Source organism: Delphinapterus leucas, unplaced genomic scaffold (genome assembly GCF_059928025.1).
Source record: "Delphinapterus leucas isolate spDelLeu-1000000601 "Yukka" unplaced genomic scaffold, BTC_Dleu_Yukka2 spDelLeu_asBTCV2_sq25, whole genome shotgun sequence".
NCBI lineage: Eukaryota > Metazoa > Chordata > Mammalia > Artiodactyla > Monodontidae > Delphinapterus > Delphinapterus leucas.
The window spans coordinates 14,769,512-14,790,754 of NW_028322234.1; the positions used below are offsets into that span (position 1 = coordinate 14,769,512).

General features: G+C 53.3%; 2 protein-coding genes and 1 long non-coding RNA gene across 7 annotated transcripts in view; 2 read left to right on the plus strand and 1 right to left on the minus strand.

Moving 5' to 3' along the window:
- RFX2 (regulatory factor X2) overlaps positions 1–4,018 on the plus strand; it is a 99,709-nt gene extending 95,691 nt beyond the window's left edge. For all 3 annotated transcript variants that reach the window (XM_089905593.1, XM_022557552.3, XM_022557553.3), the window contains one exon: positions 9–4,018. In XM_089905593.1, coding sequence (XP_089761719.1) covers positions 9–124 — 116 coding nt within the window. In that variant the 3' untranslated portion in view covers positions 125–4,018. The remainder of the gene's footprint in view (positions 1–8) is intronic.
- Positions 4,019–10,195: 6,177 nt separating this feature from the next.
- LOC111166204 (uncharacterized) lies at positions 10,196–12,521 on the minus strand. Its single transcript, XR_002642566.3, has 2 exons — positions 11,631–12,521; positions 10,196–11,361 (listed from the first exon to the last, which is right to left on the minus strand). It is a non-coding gene; the product is annotated as an uncharacterized LOC111166204 (long non-coding RNA).
- RANBP3 (RAN binding protein 3) overlaps positions 11,952–21,243 on the plus strand; it is a 54,210-nt gene continuing 44,918 nt past the window's right edge. Inside the window, exon 1 of one of the 3 annotated variants that reach the window (XM_022557625.3) lies at positions 11,952–12,079. In XM_022557625.3, the coding sequence (XP_022413333.1) occupies positions 12,058–12,079 (22 nt within the window). In that variant the 5' untranslated portion in view covers positions 11,952–12,057. Of the gene's footprint in view, positions 12,080–12,122; positions 19,548–21,243 lie in introns of those variants that run through there. The other 2 variants (XM_022557630.3, XM_089905599.1) reach the window with 2 other exon arrangements.

Genomic DNA, 21,243 nt, shown 5'->3' on the forward strand with positions numbered 1-21,243 from the left:
CTCCACAGATGACCTCAGCGAGGACCGTGGAGGCAGCGAGGCCCGCTCGGAGGCCCGAGGCCGGGGCGAGCCCCTGGTGAAGCGGGAGCGCAGCGACCCCAACCACCCGCTGCAGGGCGTCTAGCTGGGCCGCGCTGCCCCGGCTCCAGGTCCCTGAGCTCCGCCGCGGTAGTGCCTCCTGGATGAAGTGACCTTTACTCTGAGTGCCGGGGCCCCCAGGCCAGGGCGCCCTTAAAGGACACGCTCTCCGTCAAGAGGAAAACCGTTGCGACCGCGACCGAAGCCCAGATGGGGCGCCCAGACCCCTTTTCCTTCTTCTGAATGTTCCTTCCCCCACTGCAAACATCCGCCTCCAGAGCTGGAAGGGGCCGTGCTGAGCGAGTCGCTACCTCCACTTCGGGCATCTCCCCCTGCCAGCTCGTTCAGATTTTCACCCTGATTTGAAAAAACTCCAGCAGGTCCCGGGGAGGAAGGGATGTCCCGCAGCCGTCGGGCAGCGCCAAGCTGACCATGTCCCCGCAGCCCCCCTCAGGCCCTGCGGTGGGGAGAGGCCATCTCGGTCCTCGCCCCGTGGCCTCCTGCCCTGCCGGCCGCCAGGCACCCCATCTCTAGACCCCGAAGGGATCAGAAGCAGCCGCCAATTGCGTCCCCGGACGGCGCGCATCCCACGGCCCCACGTGGCTCAAAGAACACGTCACGGAAGCAGGCCCGCTCGTGGTGGGGGCGGGGCCTTTCAAAATCAAAGCCAGAAGCTTGATGAGCAACCAGAAGGACTGTGAATCTGTCCAGGTTCACAGCCAACGTCAAGTTAAACTGTGAGGTCTGGAATGAGTTTGTTCCAAGGGGGCCGGGAGGTCAGGGTCTCCGCCGCGCCTTCAGAGGGCAGCCATCCTGCCAAGTCTGTGCACGAGCAACCGTGCCTGAGCCCCGCTCCACAGAACCTTCCAGAACGTCTGCCTTTGAAGTAGCAATCCCAGAACACTGTGAACCCGGCAGGTCCCATCTTGAACTGCTCAGGGTCCAAACTCTTCTCTGGGGACAAACAAATCCCAAGGGCTGTCCCACCCCTGACCTTGAAACTCTCCAGATCTGTGTCCCTCGTAACGTGTTGCACCAGTAAGCCCTGTGCCAGAGTTCCGCTCCCGAAGCAGCTGCAAAGAAGAAAGACAAACCTCTGGTCTAAGAAGCATCGGCTTCTCAAATGCAATAATTTCTCCTTTTGGAAATATGTTCATACGAATAGTTTTGTGCTCTAATTGTTAATAGAACATTCCTTATGAATGTGTATATCGCAGTATATTCAGTCCCCCATGTTGTTTTCTCATTCATGCAGAAGGTACTAATGTAAACTCACGAGGCCTTTAAAAACCCTACTTCTCGACAAGCAGGAGCGCTGTGCATCCCTGGCGCCCGCAGGTGCCCAGGGAGAGCAGCAGGGAAGGACGAGAAATCTCATTTTAAGAAACCAAAAGCCCGTCATGATCACAACGTGCGTGTGGTCTTAAAGTTGCAGACTCAGATGAACTCAGACAGAAGGAATGTCTTTAAAGCTGCATCTCCTTTCCTGGGAGACGTTCAAGCTCACGGCTCCCGGATTGTGACGCCTGCCTTTTCTTCCACGTTTCTGCCTTACGCTCTGTCTAGTCCTTTGCCGGATTCCGCGAGGAGGAATATAAATGACGGTAAAGACACCAGCCTTCCGAGCCCGTTCTCGTTTCCCGTTGCAATAAACACACTGAACGTGCCCGTTGTGGGTCGCAATCCACGCTCCAGCCTTTGCCCCGCCGCCCACTCCAGTGGCCTTGGAGGACGAAGCCCTCCCTCCCACACTCCCCTGGCCCTGGCACAGCCAGCCTGGCCAGACCTGGGCCACACGAGCCCAGGAAGGGAGGGCAGCAGTGCTTTCCTCCGGCTCTCTGGGGAATGTTCCAGAAGGAGCATTTAGCAAGGCCAGAGAGGGCAAGAAAACAACTCTCAGCCCAGGATGGGCGAGACTGTAAACAGACTAAACTGGTTCAGAGACGCAGAATAAATCCACGCTCCGGCCGCTGACACAGCCCACTGGTGGTTTACGGGGTTTATCTGGTAAAGCGGTGGGGCCCGATCTTCAGAACCCCCTAAGAATCAGGGCGTGAGCTTCTTCCGAAATCGTCAGTTCCTGGGCCCCATCCCCAGAGAGCCTGGCTCGTGGGCTTAAGGTGCAGGCGGAGCATCCGTACTGTTGTGACCACCCGCTCTGGGGGACCGTGACACGGGGCATTACAGGACTTTGAAGAAACCCTGCAGAGGAGAGCGATGCGCTCAGGAAGGGCCCACAGGGGGGAGGATGTTCCAGAAACGTGGACGCAGTTCCCCGTTAGTCGCCCATAAAAGCTGCTTCTCAGGGGCCAGGCTGGTGCCCCGTGTGCCGCCGGAGATGCTCAGCCTTGGCCCCAGCCCGGGCCCCTCTGTCCCGGGTGGAGGCCCTGGGGACCCCAGGTGACACTAAAATCATCCATCGCTATCCCAGGCTGGGAACTCCAGGGCCTGCGCTTGGCTTAAGGCTCTGCTGCCACCATCCTGAAATTCTTAAAAGAGTTTTCCACCAAAGGGCCCCTGCTTTAATTTTGCACTGGGCCCCACAAATACTGTGGCCAATCCTGGGGAGGAGCTCTCAGGACCCAAGCACGCAGCCTCCCCTCAGCCGGGTGGCCAGGCCCTGACTCCAGGCCGACTCCTCTGCCAGGCTCTCAGAACCCAGCGGAACCCAGACTCGTCCCTACCCTCCCGTGGTTCACGATTTCAGCCCGAGGCCCCCTGAGCAGCACCAGCTCTTGCGGGGAGCAGGAGCCGCCCCCGAATCTTCCCCCTTGGAGATCCCGGCCCGGGGCCAGGCAGCAGGGTCCCTGGGAGGGGGGAGCACCTTAGGGCCTGGGTGGCTGGTGAGGCTCTTGAGCACAGGAGATGCCCACGTGATTCCTGCCCCAGGAGCTGGAGGGGAGACGAGGAGGGGAGGCTGCCGAAGGCCCGTGTGTCCCTAGCCCGTTGGGTAGGGCTCCGGGGCACAGGCACAGCGAAAGGGGGACCCAGTCCTACCAAGAGCCTCCAGGAGGTCCTGACCAATCACAGTGGCTTCTCGCCATTGTGGTCCATTCTTCTCTTCTTTTTGACAGTCTTCCAAGGTAGGTGTTAACCCTGCCCACCATTGTGCACATGGGCAAAATGAGGCTGCTGGCTGGAATGCAAGCAGGATGGCTGGAGCCCCGGCAGCCATCTTGTAACTCAAGGTGGACATCATAAGGATGGCAAAGCAATGAGACAGAAGGTACCTGGGTTCCTGGTGATCATTATAACCCTAATGGCCCTGAGTCAGAGTTCAATAAGCCACAGTTTGGGAGGGTTGCAGGGGGACCCGTAGGCGTTCTAGCCTCCAAGAACTCTCTGGTAGCAAGAACTCTGAAGTGAGATGCGAGGCGTGCATGCGTGCGTGCGCGCGCGCACACACACACACACACATATACACATCAGTTGCAGGAATGCTAAGTAAGAAGGGAGAGATTCTCCCTGGCTGGGAGTGTCACCCCCACCCCAGTTTTCCTCCCACTTCTCTGGCTGCCCCCCCCCCACCCTCTGCACCTGGGTCCTGCTCTTTCCACACCCTCCATGACCTCGTCCATGTGCTGCTGACTTGCTCCACAGCTGCCCGCCCACCGTGGCTCAGAGGTTCGTGGGTGCCTCGCCCTCCAAAGGGCGAGACAGGAGCTCAGCATCTGACGATCCAGACCTCCTGCCTGTATCCCCATCCCACTGCCCGAGCCAGAAACCCAGGGCCACCTGCATGCCCTCCGTCCCTCCTACCTCCTCCAGACTGCCCCTAACATGGCCACTGGTTCCTTCCTCCTGGCCACTCCCTGAGACCTCCCCGCCTGGAGATGCAGCAGGGCAGCCGGGCTTGGACAATAGCTGTGCCCTCACGTAAATTACTTAGATCAGTTTCCCCATCTGGGATAAAAGGGTAATAAAAACACCTACCTCACAGTGTTGTTGTAAGATTTAAATAAGTTGATTTATAGAAAGTACTGGAGTAAGCATTCAACAGTTGTCTCTCAACCTTGGCACCCTTGGCATTTGGGGTTGGCTAAGTCTCTGGGTTAGAGGAGGGGCCGTTCTGGACACTAGGGGGGCGTTGAGCAGCACCCCTGGCCCACTAGCACCCCACCCCCACTAGCACCCCACCCCCAGTGGCAAAGACCATAAATATCTCCAGATACTGATTGCCAAGTGTCCCCTGCCCCCAGGTGAGAACCACCGGGTAATAGCATTCTCATTATTATCAGTTCTCTGCATCTTTCACACCTTGGCAACCATGTCACTTGTCACTTGTCTTTTCCTCCCGCGACCCACTTGCTGCTCTGATTTTTTTTTTTTTAAGATAGCATGATCCTTTTTAAAAAATATTTATTTATTTGGCTGCACCAGGTCTCAGTTACGGCATGCGGGATCTTTAGTTGCAGTGTGCGGGACCGAACCCAGGTCCCCTGCATTGAGAGTGCGGAGTCTTAACCACTGGACCACCAGGGAAGTCCCTGCTCTGACTTTTTGCTCCTGGAACTCACCCCAGTGTCTCATTTCAGGCTCTTTCACCTTCATTGCTCTTCCCACCTAAACTCCACACACACACCCCTTCCTCTTTAGCATTCATCTTAACTGACACCTCCTCCAGGAAGCCTTCCTGGAAGATCCCCAGCTAGATTAGGATGGATCCCTTCTACCCCGTATTTCCTGCACTACTTTATTATGATTGTTGGCAAATCTCTTTCCCATGAGCTCTGAGGGTGAGTAGCTCTGATCTGGCTTGCTCAATACTGTATTTCCCACATCTTGCACAGATAAAATTAAATTCATTCAGGAGGCCACCACCACCATTTTTTGATATAATCGAAGCTGGGCTTTAGAAAGACTTATTCTGGTGCGTGGATCACACACGAAGAAAATGGAAGCAAGGGGGTCACTAGGTACTTGTGAAGATGGTACAGGCCGGGTGGGGGGTCAGAGTGTCGCAGTGCAGATGAAGGCGGGGGAGCAGAGGCAAGAGGGCTGCTAGAGCAGCAGGCCAAGCGGCTGTGAAATCAAGTTGGTGGATTTGACCCGTTTTTCTTTGTAATGGACCAGGAGAGAAATAGAAAAGATCAGGAGTGTCAGTGTAATTAGCAAAGATAACTATGGCTTTGTAACATCTCAGTATACGTTATACGATGTGTGTGGACATACACATACGGGACTGGGCTGCATGTAAAGTGTACTGAACACACATACATATTGAAAGCCACAGTCCTAGAGACTAGTTCTCACCTATGCTGAGGTCATGGATCCCTTTGAGGATCCTCTGTGATGGACGCCTGTGGGGTTTTGCTACCGAGCGTCTACCTGTTCTACCTTCTTTGGACATAACACTCCGATTCCTTCTGGGCAGTGACTCTTCTTCCCACCGTTTGAAACACCATCTGTAAGTGGGCGCTTCACACACTGAAGGAGGCTGCTCCTGGCCAAGGGGACGGAGGGGACGGGCTTGACATGTGAGGTGGCCCGGGGTGAGCTGGGAGGGAGACAGGGAGGGCTTCCTAGATCTTGGCGAGGCCTGCGGGTTGCATCCCGGGAGTGATGGCCCATGACCTCAAAATGGACGTCAAACTCCCCTCTGTCAACCCTCTTCTGTACAACTGTCCACTGGACCCCTGCACCTAAAGGCTCTCGCTCAATGAATAACTGACCAGAGCATAAAGTGGATAGAGTCGGGGAAAGCAGGAGGGGGCAGGGATTAATAACGTGCCCTGCCATGCTGGACGCATCTGACCCCTCCTCCTCAGAATCTGAATTGTGAGCTGAATATAAGACAGACAGCAGTTGAAGTTTGAGCATTCTCGGGAGGTGACCCACCGGTTCCCAAGACCCACTGGAGCTGCCCAGTTTCTTCTCTTCTCTCTCTGATCTTAGGAACATGCTCATCGCTTTCCAGCAAACTTTCCACTTGCTTACATTTGACAGAGGTGTTCTGGGGGGTTTGCAAGCAGTCTCCAAACCGATACATCCTCGGTACCCATGAGTCTTGCAGGCAGTTTCAGAAGGGATTCTCAGGCCCCCCCCGAAGCCCGCCCAGGATAAAGAGCCCCTGTTTTAGACGTGGTGCATGCCTAGTGCTGGGAGTGTAATCAGGGCAGCCAGCAACTACCTGACCTGTTTCCCAGAAGATGACAGGCCTCAGCTGGGGCAGAGCCTTTGAGCTTCTGCAAGTTTATTTACTTAGAAGGAACTAAACTGCTTTTCATCCTAGAGCCCAGTTTTCATTTCATTCCCAATCCTCTGCTGCCCCCCTGTGGTCACTGTGTGACACAGCCTCTTCCTTTTCACCCCGGGGAAACCAGCCAGCTCGGGATTTTGCCTAGAATGGAGGCTGTTTTGTTTACTAAAATTGCAATCATGCATGGAAAGACCACAAGCAATGGAGTGCAAGAGCTAGCTGCCTCTTCTCTCCATCTGCCTCTCCTCCTCTTCCTCAACTATTCCCTATTTATTTATCTCCCCACAAGATAGTCAATAACTACAAAGGGAAAAGTATCAGTGGTAAACTGGCCGACACCGGTGATCTGAGTTGTAAATGGTACAAATTGACATCAGGTGCCTCCTGATAGGTTCGTCCAAAATTCAACACCTGAATTTAATCAGGAGGAAACAGTCAACAGACCCAAAATGAAAGGGTAGTCTGCAAAATAGCTGGGCAGCACACCTCACCAGTGTCATGGGGAAGGAAAAATAAGACAGAGGAATTAATCCAGACTAAAGGAAACTGAGGAATAATGACATCTAAATGCAACAAGAAATCCTGGACTGGATCCTGGAACAGGAACAAAACACTGGCAGTCAGCAGGTGAGACCTGAATAGGTTTTTACGCCAGTGAATCGTACTGCGTCGGTGTGAATTTCCTGGTTTTGATCATCGTGCTGTTTACGTAAGATGTTAACATTTGGAGAAGCTGGGTGAAGGCTGTATGGCATTTCTTGGTACTATTTTTGCAACTTCTTTGTAAATTTGAATTTCTTTCTTTTTTTTAGGGTTAGGGTAAGTCTGAATTTATTTTAAATTGAGGGTTAAATCTTTTTAATTACAAGTAAAATAGAGTGCGGTCAGCATTTGCTCCTAGCTCCATACCACGTTTAGCTGCTGCAGAGCGAGAGAAGCTAGTGCACCCAGCTCGAGGCAAGGGTCCTCCTCTTGGCCTCAGCGTCAGCTGCAATGGACACCTTGCTGTCAAGAACGTGACCCTGTGGACTGCGGGGCGGGGTGGGCGGGGGGCGCTGCCGAGCAGAGGAGGCCAGGAACTGTAGCTGATTAATATCTGGGTCCTCACCCTCTGCCTGGGGCTGGGCACAGAGCAGATACTTCACGGGGCCAGCTCCCCGCCCACGATGGGAAGATGAGAACAGAATTACAGCTGTGAAAGCCCTTTTTCCTGGGCTTGGCTGTAGAGAGGGAAGTTCCCAGTTCTCAGAGCTCAGCCCGGGCTCGGTGGGTTGGGGGTTCCTCAGACTTCTCTCCTGATGAGCCGAGGAGGAAGCAGGCAGCAGAGAGGTCAGATGGTCAAGGGAAACCATCTGGATCCCTCCATTTCCCACTTCCGACCCTTGTCTTGGGAAAAACCTCAAACTCCTCCGAGAACTCTGTGGCCTACAAGGCCCTGCATGGCCCCTCGCTCACTCTGCCCTGGCCACACTGAGCTCCTCGCTGTTCTCCAGCTCAGCAAGCTGGTTCCCGCCTCAGGACCTTTGCACTCACTGTTCCTGTCTAGAGTGCTCCTCCTGCAGGTCTTCTACTAGAATGTCATGTAGAACCGTGTGTCAGGCACAGTAGGTGTGGTGGATATATACTGCTGTGTAACAAATATTCCTAAACTTAGTGGCTTGGCTCATAACAGCAACTATCGTTTCTCTTTCATGGGGGGTGAGAAACAGGAAGGGCCAGGCTGGGCAGGTCTCTCTCAGGGCTTTGCCTTTCAGTGTCTGTTTCAGCTTCCTTATAGAATGGCAGCCTCAGGGCGGGTGGACAGCTTCCATGATGGCTGAAGGCTTTTAGGGCAACTGTTCCAGCAAAGCAGGCAGAAGTTGCATCCTCTGTCCCTGTCATGACCCAGCCTCGTAAGTCACATGCTATCATTTCCACGGACTCTACTGATGGACCAGTAACCAGCCACTCCCATTCAAGGGAAACAGAGCCCTCACCTCTTTTTTTTTTAATTGAAGTATAGTTGATAAACAATGTTGTTAATTTCTACTGTACAGCAAAGTGATTCAGTTATATACATATATATATATATATTCATTTTCATATTCTTTTCCATTGTGGTTTATCACAGGATACTAAATATAGTTCCCAGTAGGACCTTGTTGTTTATCCATCCTATACTTAATAGTTTGCATCTGCTAATCCCAAACTCCCAATCCATCCCTCCCCCGCCTCCCCTCCCCTTTGGCAACCAGAAGTCTGTTCTCTTATGTCAGTGAGTCTGTTTCTGCTTCGTGGATAAGTTCATTTGTGTCGTGTTTTAGATTCCACATATAAGTGATATCAGGTGGCATTTGAGACCTCACCTCTTGATGGGAAGAGGGTCAAAGAATTTGGGGCCGTTTTAAAACCACCACAGTAGGTAATCAACAAATATTTGTTTAATAAGTAAATGTTGAGGACTTCCCTGGTGGCACAGTGGTCAAGAATCCGCCTGCCAATGCGGGGGCCACGGGTTCAATCCCTGGTCTGGGAAGATTCCACTAAGCCTGCACACCGCAACTACTGAAGCCCGCGCACTCTAGGGCCCGCGTGCCGCAACTACTGAGCCCATGCGCTGCAACAAGAGAAGCCACCACGATGAGAAGCCCGCACACAGCAACGAAGACCCAGCGCAGCCAAAAAAAAACGTTGACTAAATTAATGTGTTAGAGGAGACCAGATAAAGAAAACAAAGGAACAACTAAGGGGCATGACGTTGGCAGCCTCGGCACTGGGATAAGAATTGTGAAACCAAGGGAAATCGAGTCGCCTCGTCAGGCTGATGGGTTTAGCATCTCTCCACGTCCCTTAAAAAACCACAGCTGGATTATATTTAGCAAGCGGTGACATGTTGCTGGGAGTTTCCCGAAGTGTGGGATGGATGTGGTATATGAAATGACTTTTGGAGACATGCAGACAGGGCATTAAATGACAAGGAATCTCGTGGATTAGAGTTACCCCATTTTCAATTCTCTTACTCCTCATCGCGTTTTCAGTTGAGTGATAATGTGCCTTTAATATGCCTCCAATACTTTGCTAATCTCTCTTTACATTAAAAAAAAAAAAAAAAAGCAGGCTTGGGGCACAGCACCTTGGCAGGCAATAGTATCTACCCAGAATTTAAAAACATTGTTTTGTTTTCATGTTTATCTCCTATTCGTGATAAACAGTTATCTCCTATTCGTGGCTTAGTGGTTTTATACTTGAAATGGTGATATACAGTACCTATTTAATGTAAACTTAAACTAATAACTTACTCAAGAGAAGTTACAGATAACGAAATGTACTGAATAGTGATACCAATAAGCTAGAAATGAGCAAACCTAAGTCTACGCGCTGCAGGTGACCAACAGTGACATTCTAGCTATTCCTTAAGAATTTCTAGGACTTCCCTGGTGGCGCAGTGGTTGGGAATCCCCCTGACAATGCAGGGGACACGGGTTCGAGCCCTGGTTGGGGAAGATCCCACATGCCACAGAGCGACTAAGCCCGTGCGTCACAACTACTGAGCCTGTGCTCTAGAGCCCGCGAGCCACAAGTTTAAAAAAAAAAAAAGAGAGAATTTCTAAACCAAGCTCTGTGGCCTGTGCCTTCAGCCCGGAGGCAAAATCCAGGATAGCGAAATCAGGTGTCTATTGGGTATCTTGCTAAAATGCAGATTCTGATTCAGGTCTGGGTTGGGGCCTGGGAGTCTGTATTTTCAACAGATTTTCCAGGTGATGCTGATGCTGTTTTGGGGGCTGCAGCAAGAAAGCAGCAGGCTCTAGAAGAAGAAAAAAAAAATCTAGTGTGCTACTGCACACCTCTGCTCAACTCTGGTTAGTGACATTCACATTGGTAGCTTGAAATCAGCCACAGTTGAAGTATACTTATACCAAGAAAACCAGCACTACAAGCCAGGGTCCAATTTATTGTTTTATTGTCTTCAAGACTTAAAGTGATGGGAAAATAGTAAAATTTACAATAAACTATACACACACAGGCACACATATAAACACAGACAGAAACACACGTTCTCCCCCCCAGAGAAGCAGCTGTTGTTAAACATTCACCACACCCCATTGGTTGTACAGAAATGTATAGAACAACCATGTAAATACACGTGTCCTAGATTAGAGGTCGGCAAACTTCTATAAAGCCGCAAAGAGTAAATATTTTAAGTTTGTTGGCCCGACAGTCCGTTAAAAGGGCTCAACTCTGCTTCTGCAGCTCCAAAGCAGCCACAGACATTATGTCAATGACTAAGTATGGCTGTTTTCAAATAAATCTACATTTATGGACACTGAAATTTAAATTCCATACAATTTCCACATGTCATGAGCAATTCTTCTTTTGGTTTTCTCCCAATAATTAAAAATGTGGCCCACAGGCTATAGGACCTCCTCCTCCAGATCATACTGGAGCAGGAGTGAAGCTGGGACTGAAACAGGAAAAAAAGGGACACAAAGTCCCAAGCAGAGGGATCAGCCAGTGCAAAGATCCTGAGGCTGGAAGGGGTTTGGTGAGCTCCAAGGACACAGAAAGACCCATATGGCTGAACTGCAACGAGCAAGGGGAAGCATGGCAGCAAAAAACAGGGGGGCTTTGTAAGCCTGAACAAGAAGTTTCGAATTTATTCCAAGTTCAGTAGAAAGCCCTTTGGAAGCACTGAGAAAAGATGTGCCCTTGATCTAACTCACATTTTTGAAAGATTCCTCTGTGTAATGCTTATTTCATAAGAATGAAAGGAAAGAGAGCAGAGAGAGAAAGATGCTATCGGGTTTTCCAGGAGAGAGATGAGAATGGTCTGGCCTGGAGTAGGGAGAGAGAGCCCTGCTGGGGAGAACGGGCGGATCTGGGCTCTATTTAGGAGATGAGGCAGAGCCCGCGGGATGTTGCGTAGCAGGTGAGTCGCGAATGAGCCCAGGGCGTCCAATATTCTCCCCTCGGTCCTGGGGGGTGGGGGGAGGGAGCGGTCATCAGCCCACGTGATCGGTGAAGACACTCGGTGAGGCTCGGTGCCAGGCGCTGTTCAGTACGGGGCCTCAGGGGCCAGTCGTCCTGGAGCTCCCATTCTGATGGCTCTGTGAGGTCAAGTCCCGGATCAACACCTGTGCCCCGCCCCGCCATGAACCTTCCCTTTGGCCAGTGATCCTCAACCTCTGACCTCTACTCCCCCCAACCATCCCCCACCTCTCCACGTGGCCTCAGAAAGTTTGCCTAAAGTACTGGTCCCTTAGAAGGGGAAACTGAGGCCTGGGGTGACACAAGGCGCCCCACGACCCCTTACAGGCCTCCCTCCGGGCCTCGGGACTGCGCACGTGGAAAGCCCCGCCCCGACCCAGGGATCTACCTAGGAGAAGGCGTCGGTCGCGGCGCCCTCCACGGTCCAAGCTCCCACCGAGGGTGCGAGGCCGAAAAACAAGCGGAAAGCAGCAGCATGAAGACCCACTCCGGGCGCGCAGCCGCAGGGAACGCAGATTCCCACATTGCTCGCGGCGCGCGCGAGGCCCACTACGCGTGCGCCCTGCCCTGCCCACGCCCCCTCGGTCGGCGGGAAAAGGAGGCGGGGGCGGTTAATGCGCAGGCGCGTGCTCCGAGCTTGGCCCGGCTCGGACCCGGATCCCGAGAGCTTCACCGCGCTGGGCTCCGCGCGCAGCCGCTAACTGCCCGCTTTGCTCGGAGTCGACTTGGCAAGTGCGCACGCGCGGGAGTTTCTGGCAGAAGGCAGACGAGCCCGGGCCGGCGCGGGGCCTTGTGGGAGGGCTTAAGGAAGTAAAATGGCGGACCTGGCGAACGAAGGTAGGGGAGGCGCCGTTGGGGGCCAGCCGGCGGCCAGGGAACGGGCGGCGGGAGGCCCGGGGGCCAGAGGCCCGAGGGCTGAGCACCCCGGGGTGCGGGGGGCCTGTCTGCTCCAGGAGAGCGGCCCAGTGGGTCCCTCAGCCGTCCCCCATTGCGTCCCCTCAGGCCGGGCTCACCGGCCCGGCCCATCACTCCCGGTAGCCCCGGCCCTGCCACCGTCTGGCCAGACGGCTCTGGAGACGGCGGGGGCCGCGGCCCTGAGGCCCTTTCGCCTCGCAGGCCAGGCCAGGGGCCGAAGGGGGCGGGAGCGCGGCCTCAACGCCTCGGCCTCGGATGTAAATGGACCTCCGGGCCTGGTCGCGGGCCCGGCGCGCCACGCTCCCTCCCCGCCCCCTCGTTCTCGGGGACCCCGGCTTTCCCCCTTCCCCTGCCTGGCTGCCGAGCCGGCCCACCCCCCGGTCCTGTGGGCTTCTCATCCTCCGCGGGCCTGCCCCACGCCGAGGATGGAGAACGTCTTGTTTGTTTTCACCCCCACCCCCAATTCAGCCCCCCCAGTTCCCGCCAGTTCCCTCGGATCCTTCCTGGCGACCCGAGAGTCGCGCCTCGTCTCCGCTCATTTAGGTCCAGCCGCAGGGTGTGAGCCACTGAAAGCCCTGGCGGCTTTTCGGCCCTTTTTGTTGGTTGCACTTCCAGAGAGAGAGACAGAGACTGTGCGATCCCCTCCTCTGCGGAGCGCTGACATCCTGGCTGAGCGATTTTGACAAGGTTACAGTTCCGAATGGCCCAGGGAAAGCGCCGCATCGGCCGCTGTCTGATGAAATCAGCCGTGGCGTTGAGATCGCTAGTAGCTTCAAGACCTTCTGAGGCCTATTTTTAGCTCCCTCCGTGTCTAGGTGCCCAACTACAGGCAGGCGATCTACCTGCCTGGCCCTGATTTCCCCCCATACCCTGCTCCCTGCTGGCCTGAGGTTTGTACTGAGCTGCACGAGTGCACGAATGACAATAATAAGTGCTCACCCTGGTGGAGCATTTGGAGTGCTACCAGGTACTGTTCAAAGTCTTGGGCGCGTGTGATCTGGAGTAACCCTCGCTCCTCACAAAAGCTCCCAGAAGAAGGTACCGTCGGCTCCTGTTCTCCATGAGGAAGCTGAGTTAGAGTGGTTAAGTTACTTGTCCAAGGCAGGTCACACAGCTAGTGAGGAGCAGGGATGTGGATCAAGGTGGTCTTGATCACCACCCCCTCCCGCCACGTAGGCCGCAAGTCTTTGATAAGACAAAGGAGCCAGTGGAGGGTTGAGGCATTCCATTCACAAGATGCATTTGCAGGCAGAACGGGGACTGGATAAAATGGGAGTCAGTATGACACACTCTGTGTATTTGTGTACCGGGCTCATTCATTTTCTTGAATTCAAGACTCCTATGCGACGTCGCGTTCGACATCTCCATTTGGATGTCCAATAGCCACATCACACAAAACCCCTGTCTTTCTCCCCCAAACCCGCCCAGCCCACCATCCTTCTCCACTTGTAGTAAATGGCAAGTGCATCCTTTGAATGGCTCAGGCCAAACACCTTGACGTCGCCCTTGACTCCTCTTTCTCTCCCAAGCCACAGCACATCTTGTCAGTTCTACCTTAAAAATCTTACCGGGGGTGACCACCTCTCACCACCACCGCTGCCGCTGCCTGGTCCTCCCTTCCACCTTCAGCCAGCTGACAGTTTGCCAACCCCGAAGGCAGATGGCCCCCAAGACCTCCCTGTCCTCCTCTCCCGCCACTCTGTCCCCGACGGGCCCTGCTTTATCCACTCTGGCTGTCTCCACGTCCCTTGCGTGGTCCACATCCTCTCTCCTGTATGCCTTTGGACCCGCTGGTTCCTCTGCCTGAGTCAGCCTTCCTGCACATGTCCCCACGCTCGCTCCTGCCCCTCCTGTAGGTTTTTACTCACATGTTCCCTTATCGTTGAGAACTTCTCTGGCCACCTATTTCAAATCGTATCCGCGTTCCGTATCCCCTCTGCCCCGCTTCATGTTGCCCCACGGCACTTATCACCAGCCGGTGTGCTCGGTCTACTTGTTTGCTTCTAGAACGTAAGCTCCATGAGGGTGAGGATTTTTGTCTGCCCCTGGTGGATCCCCCACCCCAATTAGGATAGTGCCTGGCGCAGAGTAGGTATCCAAGAAATGTTTGTTGAAGGAATGAGTGAATTCATCAGTCAGGACCTTCGTGGTGAGGTGTACCTTTGAGCACAAAGGGAAAATTATGGATTCCTGTTTTCCAGGGACACCATTTCTAGCACATGCGCTGACACATGAGCTGTCGATTGTAAATTGTGTAGTTGAACAGGTTAAGTGTAAGATGGAGAAGACGGACTGTTTTGTAGTACTTAAAGTCTTTGCCTAGTAAATGCCACACTCACCTAGTACTTTGCCTCTGACACTAGTTCTGGCCTAGCTGTCTCCAAAAAAAATCAAATCTTAGTGGTCTTTTATGCCTCTCATATCTCTGCTGCCCTTTAATTGGGTGTCATGTGTTTCTCCACTCCATTTCTGGTTTGGGCTTGTGCAGCCTGCTAGGATCTTTAATTTCTTATCCACTATGTGAACTGGGACTTCCTATGCACTTTGAAGCTTTATGGACTGCGCCATACGTGTGCTTTCCTACTTGTTGTTTAATCTCAGACGCCCTCTCGGCTTCTGCCTTTCCAAACTGGGATCCTAATCATATCCGTCCTCGCACCTGGGCATCTATAGAGACAGAAAACAGCACGGGCGATCCCGACGTGCAGCTAGGGTTGAGAAGCCCTGGCTTGAGTAGTACAGGTTAGGAGTGCTGTGCTTGTGTGGAAAGAAACACTTCCAGTTGTGTATCCAGTACAGCATCTTGTTGGCCCTCCTTACCATGGTGATCTCAGCTGTGACAGCAACTCCCACGGCCCTTTGTTGGTAGTCCTGTAGTCCGTGACTATTAAGGTCCAACTGGAATGTTTCTCTCCTAGGAGTGTGTGAGTGTTGTACACTTGTGTCCTGGGATATTCTCTTCTGCTTGGCATTTCGCTACTGATACATCCCAAAGCCGTTAATCATCCTGTCTCTGGAGTTATTCTGCCTTGTAGACCGGCATCGGGATTTGAAGGCAGCGGCGTTTGGTCCCTGGTAGAGGTAAAGAGACTGAGAAGAGGGTGAGCAAAGTGTATTTGAGCTATAGGAGATCTTGGATTCTAGATCCCAGCCTTAAAAGATACCATGTGCAGGGCTTCCCTGGTGGCGCAGTGGTTGAGAGTCCGCCTGCCGATGCAGGGGACATGTGGGTTCGTGCCCCGGTCCGGGAAGATCCCACATGCCGCAGGGCGGCTAGGCCCGTGAGCCATGGCCGCTGAGCCTGCGCGTCCGGAGCCTGTGCTCCGCAACGGGAGAGGCCACAACAGTGAGAGGCCCGCGTACCGAAAAAAAAAAAAAAAAAAGATACCATGTGCACATGATGCCTTGCCAGCCTGCGGACACGCAGGGTGGAAACCCAAGAGACCGTATAAAGCAGGGTTCTCGACTTTGGCCCTATCGACATTTTGGACCTGGTGATTCTCTGTTGAGGGCCTGTCCTCTGCTCTGTAGGATGTTGAGCATCATAGCAGCATCCCTGACTACACGTAAGGTCCCAGTAGCACACACCCTCCCCTGCACCCCTACCCAAGGGGTCGTGACAACCAAAAATGTCTTCAGACACTGTGTAGTGTCCCAGGGCAGGAGGTGGGGAGAATCACCCTCAGTTGACACCCTCCATATAAGGTGATGGTTGGGCACAGGCTTTGCATTAGAACCGGGTTTGTGTTTTTACTCTGCCTTGTACTCTCTGAGTGACTTTGGCCAAATTCTTAACTCCTTTGAGCCTCAGTTTTCTCACCAACAAAATGAGGATAACAATGATCTTATCTATCCCATGGTTGCTGTGACCCTTGGCTGAATTAATGCATATAAATTCTTTAGCGCCTATCTCGGCCCGGTAATAAACGGTAAATAGTAGCTGTTTTTACTGTGGTGGACTTATGTTACAGACACATTTAGGGGAAGTGCTCAAAGCGAAGCAAGAGAGGGCAAGAAGTGAGTCTGAACAGTGCAGGTGAATCCACCCCCACTGACTCCACCCGCTGGGGTGAGCCCAGGATGAGAGGCAGCCAGAGCTGGGCTGTCCGTCCTCTTAGGTTCTGTCTTGACTTTGATTGCGTGATCATCTAGGCAGGGGCTCTCAGCCTCGCCACTCTAAGCATTTGGGGCCAGATAATTCTCTGTTGTGGGGCTGTGCTGGGCATTGTAGGATGTTGATCAGCTTCCCTGGTCTCGACCCACTAGATGCCAATAGCACCCTCCCCCCTCCCCCAGTCATGTCAACCGGAAGTGTCCAGACATTGCTCAGTGTCCCCTGGTGGGGGGAGCCTCCCCCACACAGTTGCCCCCCATTGAGAACCCCTGATCTGGCCGGACCAAGTATTAGTCCAGAGATTTTCAAGGGTGGTTTGGCTTTCATCAGTTCTCACCTTACTTTTTGATTTAAGACCTAACCCCAGAGAGGATGGGATGCAGCTGAGTTTTTATTAATGAGCTAGAACTCAAAACAGTTGGAATCCTCAGTTCACTTGATTCTCACCACCCCCTTCCCCTGCCCTAAACTTAATTCTTAGGAGAAGTGAGAAGCAATTTTTCAAAGTTTTCATGAAGCTATGATAAACATTAACCCTGGGGTTTGTCCTGAGGTCAACTCTTGCATGCCTCTCACACCCGGGGCAGATGGGGCCTGGCGGTAGCTGAGGGTGCCACGCTAAAGTCTTTATGTACTTGGAAGAAAATTTAAGTTTTGACAGGGATCCTGTGTATGGACAGAAAAGCTTGCAGTTCTGCAAGTTTAAAACTTCTCCACCGCATCTCCAGCCTGCCTCCCAGTTAACTGGAAAATGGACTCACCCCAGCAGTCCCGTTGCCTGCAGGCATCATGGGGTATGAGGGCCGGTCGGGATCTGCTGTGTGCTTGTACGCTGAAGGAGCTGGAGAGAGAGGAGGCGACAGGAAGTTCCTAGGGTCAGAACCAGGAAGCTTAGAATGGCCTTGGGAGCAGGGACCGTGTTTGGGGCCAGCCAAGGGGGCATTTTAGGTACCAGTCGAATTCCTGCCTAGTAAGTGAGTTCAGGCCCAGAGAATAGACTGGGGTAGAGTGGGAAATGGGGGCCATTTGGGGAACAATGGAATGCATCTGGGGGACTTGAAAAGGGCCTTTCTCATGTAATGGAAACTACCTGGGAAAGGCAGCTGGTATTGACCTGGCCGAGCCTTGGTAGCTCTCCATGGTACTTTGAAACCATCAGGAGGCAGATGGGTTTGCTTCGTTGTCTATTCAGGATCTGGTGGTAGTGCTGGCAGCAAGCAGCAGGGGTTCTCTGTTTTGTTTGAAGGGGGTTTGTTTTTGCCACCTCGTGCAGTAACCTTCCTGTGGTTCCACAAGCCGTGTTCGGTGTGGCTGTGCACTGCTTGGTAGAAAACTATACAGCACAGAGTCTCAGAGTAAAGTCCCTGTACTCCACTTCATCCTTGGTTGTCTTGGCACTTGGTGCTATTGCGTAGCACTCGCTGTGAATATTAACCCTGACCGTGCTTCACGCTTATTTAAGGAGGTTGTGGAGGAGAATTAAAACTGATGCTTTGGCTGCACCATTGGAGATTGTTGCAGGAGGTCCGCAGTGTCTAGGGCCCCACAGATGTTTTACGACATGGAGCCAGAGTCAAAAACCACAGGCAGAGATTGTAACCTTACTTTGGGGGCAAGCAGACATATATAATTTGGCTCATTTAGGTTTGTCTTTGTTTGCTTTTAATTAGGAGCCAACACTTAAGAATTCCGAGATTTCAGGGGAAAGAATAATCCAGGTTTCTGATTTCTCTTGAAAAACAGCAACCAGCCTCAGCCTGCGTTCCTGCACAGTAATGATTTGCCAGGACTAAGGAGCAGCTGCCACCTTGAGATAGACTGTGCCTTCCTAGACACTGCGGTCTCCACCGACTTGCTTGGGACCTGGCCCGCTTCCCCCTTTTCCAGTGCCTGCCTGACCTTGGCTGCCATTTGGGCTTCAGCCCTGTCGTAGCACCTCTTAGACAGGTGCTTGGCCTGAGTGGGGCCTGTAAGGAGATCCATGTGGGTTTCTCCCCTGTCTCAAGCCCCAAAGGAATTTTAGACCGGAACTGACTGGCAGGCTCCGGTTGATAGCTTGTGGCACAATCGGAAGTGCCCTTGGTTTGTGTCGTGTCTCTGCCACTTACTTGCCCAGGAGCTTGGGCAAATTGTTTGACCTCAATTCCTGCATCTGTAGAATGGGAACGATGCTAATCAAGTCTGAGGATTGTTGTGTGAAAGGAACATATGGCATGGGATTGGCCCACTGGTAGGTGCGGATCTTTGTCAGTTACTACTGGCTGTTAGTCTTCTGATTGGATGCCTAGGTAGAGAGAAAGCTCCTTTCGGGTTATAGCCAAGTTTCATTGAGACGTTCCAGTGGGATCTGTCCTGTGTATCGTGGGATGTTTGGCAGTGCCCCTGACCTCTACCCAAATGTCTCTAGACGTTGTCAGATGTCCCCCCGGGGGCAAAATCGCACCTGTTTGAGTACCCCTGTGGTAGGGGATTCTGTTGACCCTCCCCCTGCCAAGAGACTGTGCAACATAGTCATCTGATCTACTAAAGTCCTAGGATGCTGCACACATTTAAATACACAAATGGAGCCGGGAGGGAGAGAGGAGGTAATTCACAGATGCTGGGGCATCACCCTGGTTTGTGCCGTCTGACCCACTGAGAATTTACTTTGGTGTATAATGTGAGTTAGGGATCTGACTCAGTCTTTTTCTCATCCTCAGCACAGTTGATATTTGGGGTTGGATCATTTGTGGTTGGGGGAGCATCCTGTGCACAGTAGGAGGCTGATCAGCATCCCTGACCTCCATCCACTAGATGCTGTTAGTAACTCCTCCCCATCGTGATACCCAGGAATGTTTTCAGACATTGCCCAGTGTCCAGGGGGTGGAGTTGGGGGCAAAATAAAAGTGTCCAAGAATAAACTGTTTGCCAACTAGAGCTTAGGGCTCACCCTCCCAACCTTTTTTTTCCATTATGGCCTTTTGGCAGCTGTAGGCATCATGGACTTCATGTGCCTGTTAAGGGGGACCAGTGTTTTCCATGACCTTCAGCACTGTTCCAAGTTCCAGGTGGGGACCTTCCGAGATGCTCTGCATCTGGGCCATTCCCTTTCACGGGGGCTGAAGCCCAAGGCCGTGTCTGTAAGAGGAGTCAGCCTGTCCCAGTGTGCCCACCTCCAGCCACTGAGTCTAGGAGCCCAGCTCATCCTTTCCAGTGGATCGTTTTGACTCACTGGGCACTCATTCTCCTGAAACCTGACAGAGACGACAGTGGTTTCTCCATGCACGTGTCTAGGAGGTAAGCTTTGCTTTTGCAGTACATTTTAAATGGCTTTGCTAAATTAAACTCCCCCAGGCTTGCCACACAGAATTTCGAGAATTCATCAGCCCAGAATTAACGCCTGTGTTGCATCTGTAACAGCAGAGCGGGAGTGGGGAAAACAGTTTGGCTTCTCAGGTGGCAAGAGTGAGAAAACAGGCTGCCGTTTGCTCAGAGGAGGAAGGATGTTCTGCAGCATTGATGTGGCCGCCGGGGACCTGAGTCCAGGGCCCGGGTCACTCATCATCCGTGCCACTTGGGGGGCCGCCTGCTTGTGGAGTCTTGTCGGGAAAATGGGGCTTGTGTTTGCGGACCACGTCGGCCACTGAGTGAGCGAGACGTGCTTCCACAGCTCAGGCACCAGCACGCCCTGTCTCCAGAATAGTCAGGCTCCAGCTGCCTCGCCCAGTCTGCAAGGCCACAAGACTTGCCCGAGCCTCCCTGTCACTGCCGCTTCTCACCTGGACAGCACCTGAGGGCTCCTCGCTGGCCCCCTGGCAACTCCTCCTGCCTCCCTGAGATCTGTTCTCCTCACCACTCCCAGGGTGATCTTCCCCGACGTCATATTACAAAACTTCATAACACGCAGAAATGGAAAGGATTCATGAGGACCACTGCCAGGGTGGTCTTTCAGAAAAATGAACCGGATCATATCACACCCCTGCTTGGACTCCTCACCATGCTCCCCGTCTCCAAACTCACCTCCTGCCCTCCCCTAAGGGAACTCTGGTGTCAGATGGGCCTCCGGGTTCTTCCTGTCCTTAGGATGTTCGTTCTTGGGGCTCCCTCTGCCCGGCATACTCCGCCTTCACCTGGTCGCTCCTTTACACCCAAGGTTCAGATGGCGCCTGGGAGAGGCCTTCCCCCCGCCGCGGCCCCCTTCTGCCCACTGCCCTGCTCCAGCGGCCGTCTAGCGCCTGCCTCCAGGGTTTCCTCATTGTCCCCGCACGCCTCCGGCTGCTTGTTTTTCTCTCCTCTTCCCACTAGATGGCTGCGGCCTCGTCCACCTTTCCTCCTGTCTCCAGTGCCTGGTGCCTCGCACCTGGCTCATCGTGGGTTCTCAGGAAATCGTGTTGCTGTGAGCAGGGCTTGGCTAGTGGGCCTGCTGTCGGCTCTCACCTCAGTGATCCCCTCGGCCTCAGAAGGGCTCAAGGGATTATGAGAGACTGTTTGTGGCGAGGTGTCCCCGTGTCCAGGCAGCTCTTGGAAGGGGCCAGACCGGGAGGTGTTTATCATCGTTGAGGGCCTGGCGACTGGAGACAGTCCTGGAGTCCAAGACCCCTGCTTTGAGACGGCGTCAGTGTATCTGCAGTCTCTGTGGAATTCTAGTCACAGTAGTAACACCAGTGTGGAATTCGGACTGCATGCCAGCCACTTCCCAAGCACTTGATATGCATCATTTCCTTCAGTCCTTCCGAACCGACTGGGGTGTGGGTACCATGCCTGTTGACAGACACAGGCAGTATGTGGGGAAAGCGCGGGAACTTGCCCAGGGTCCCAGCCGCAGGTGGTTGAGGCCCATCTGAACACACCCAGAAACCAGCGCCCGCGTTCCCAAACTTCATCAGTTGGCCTGCAGCCTCAGCAGATTTTCTGGAGTCCTTAGCTCTCCTTCCTGTGAGGGGATTTCCGCTGTCTTCACTGGAACTTTCCCCTGAATCTTCGGCCAGCCGCT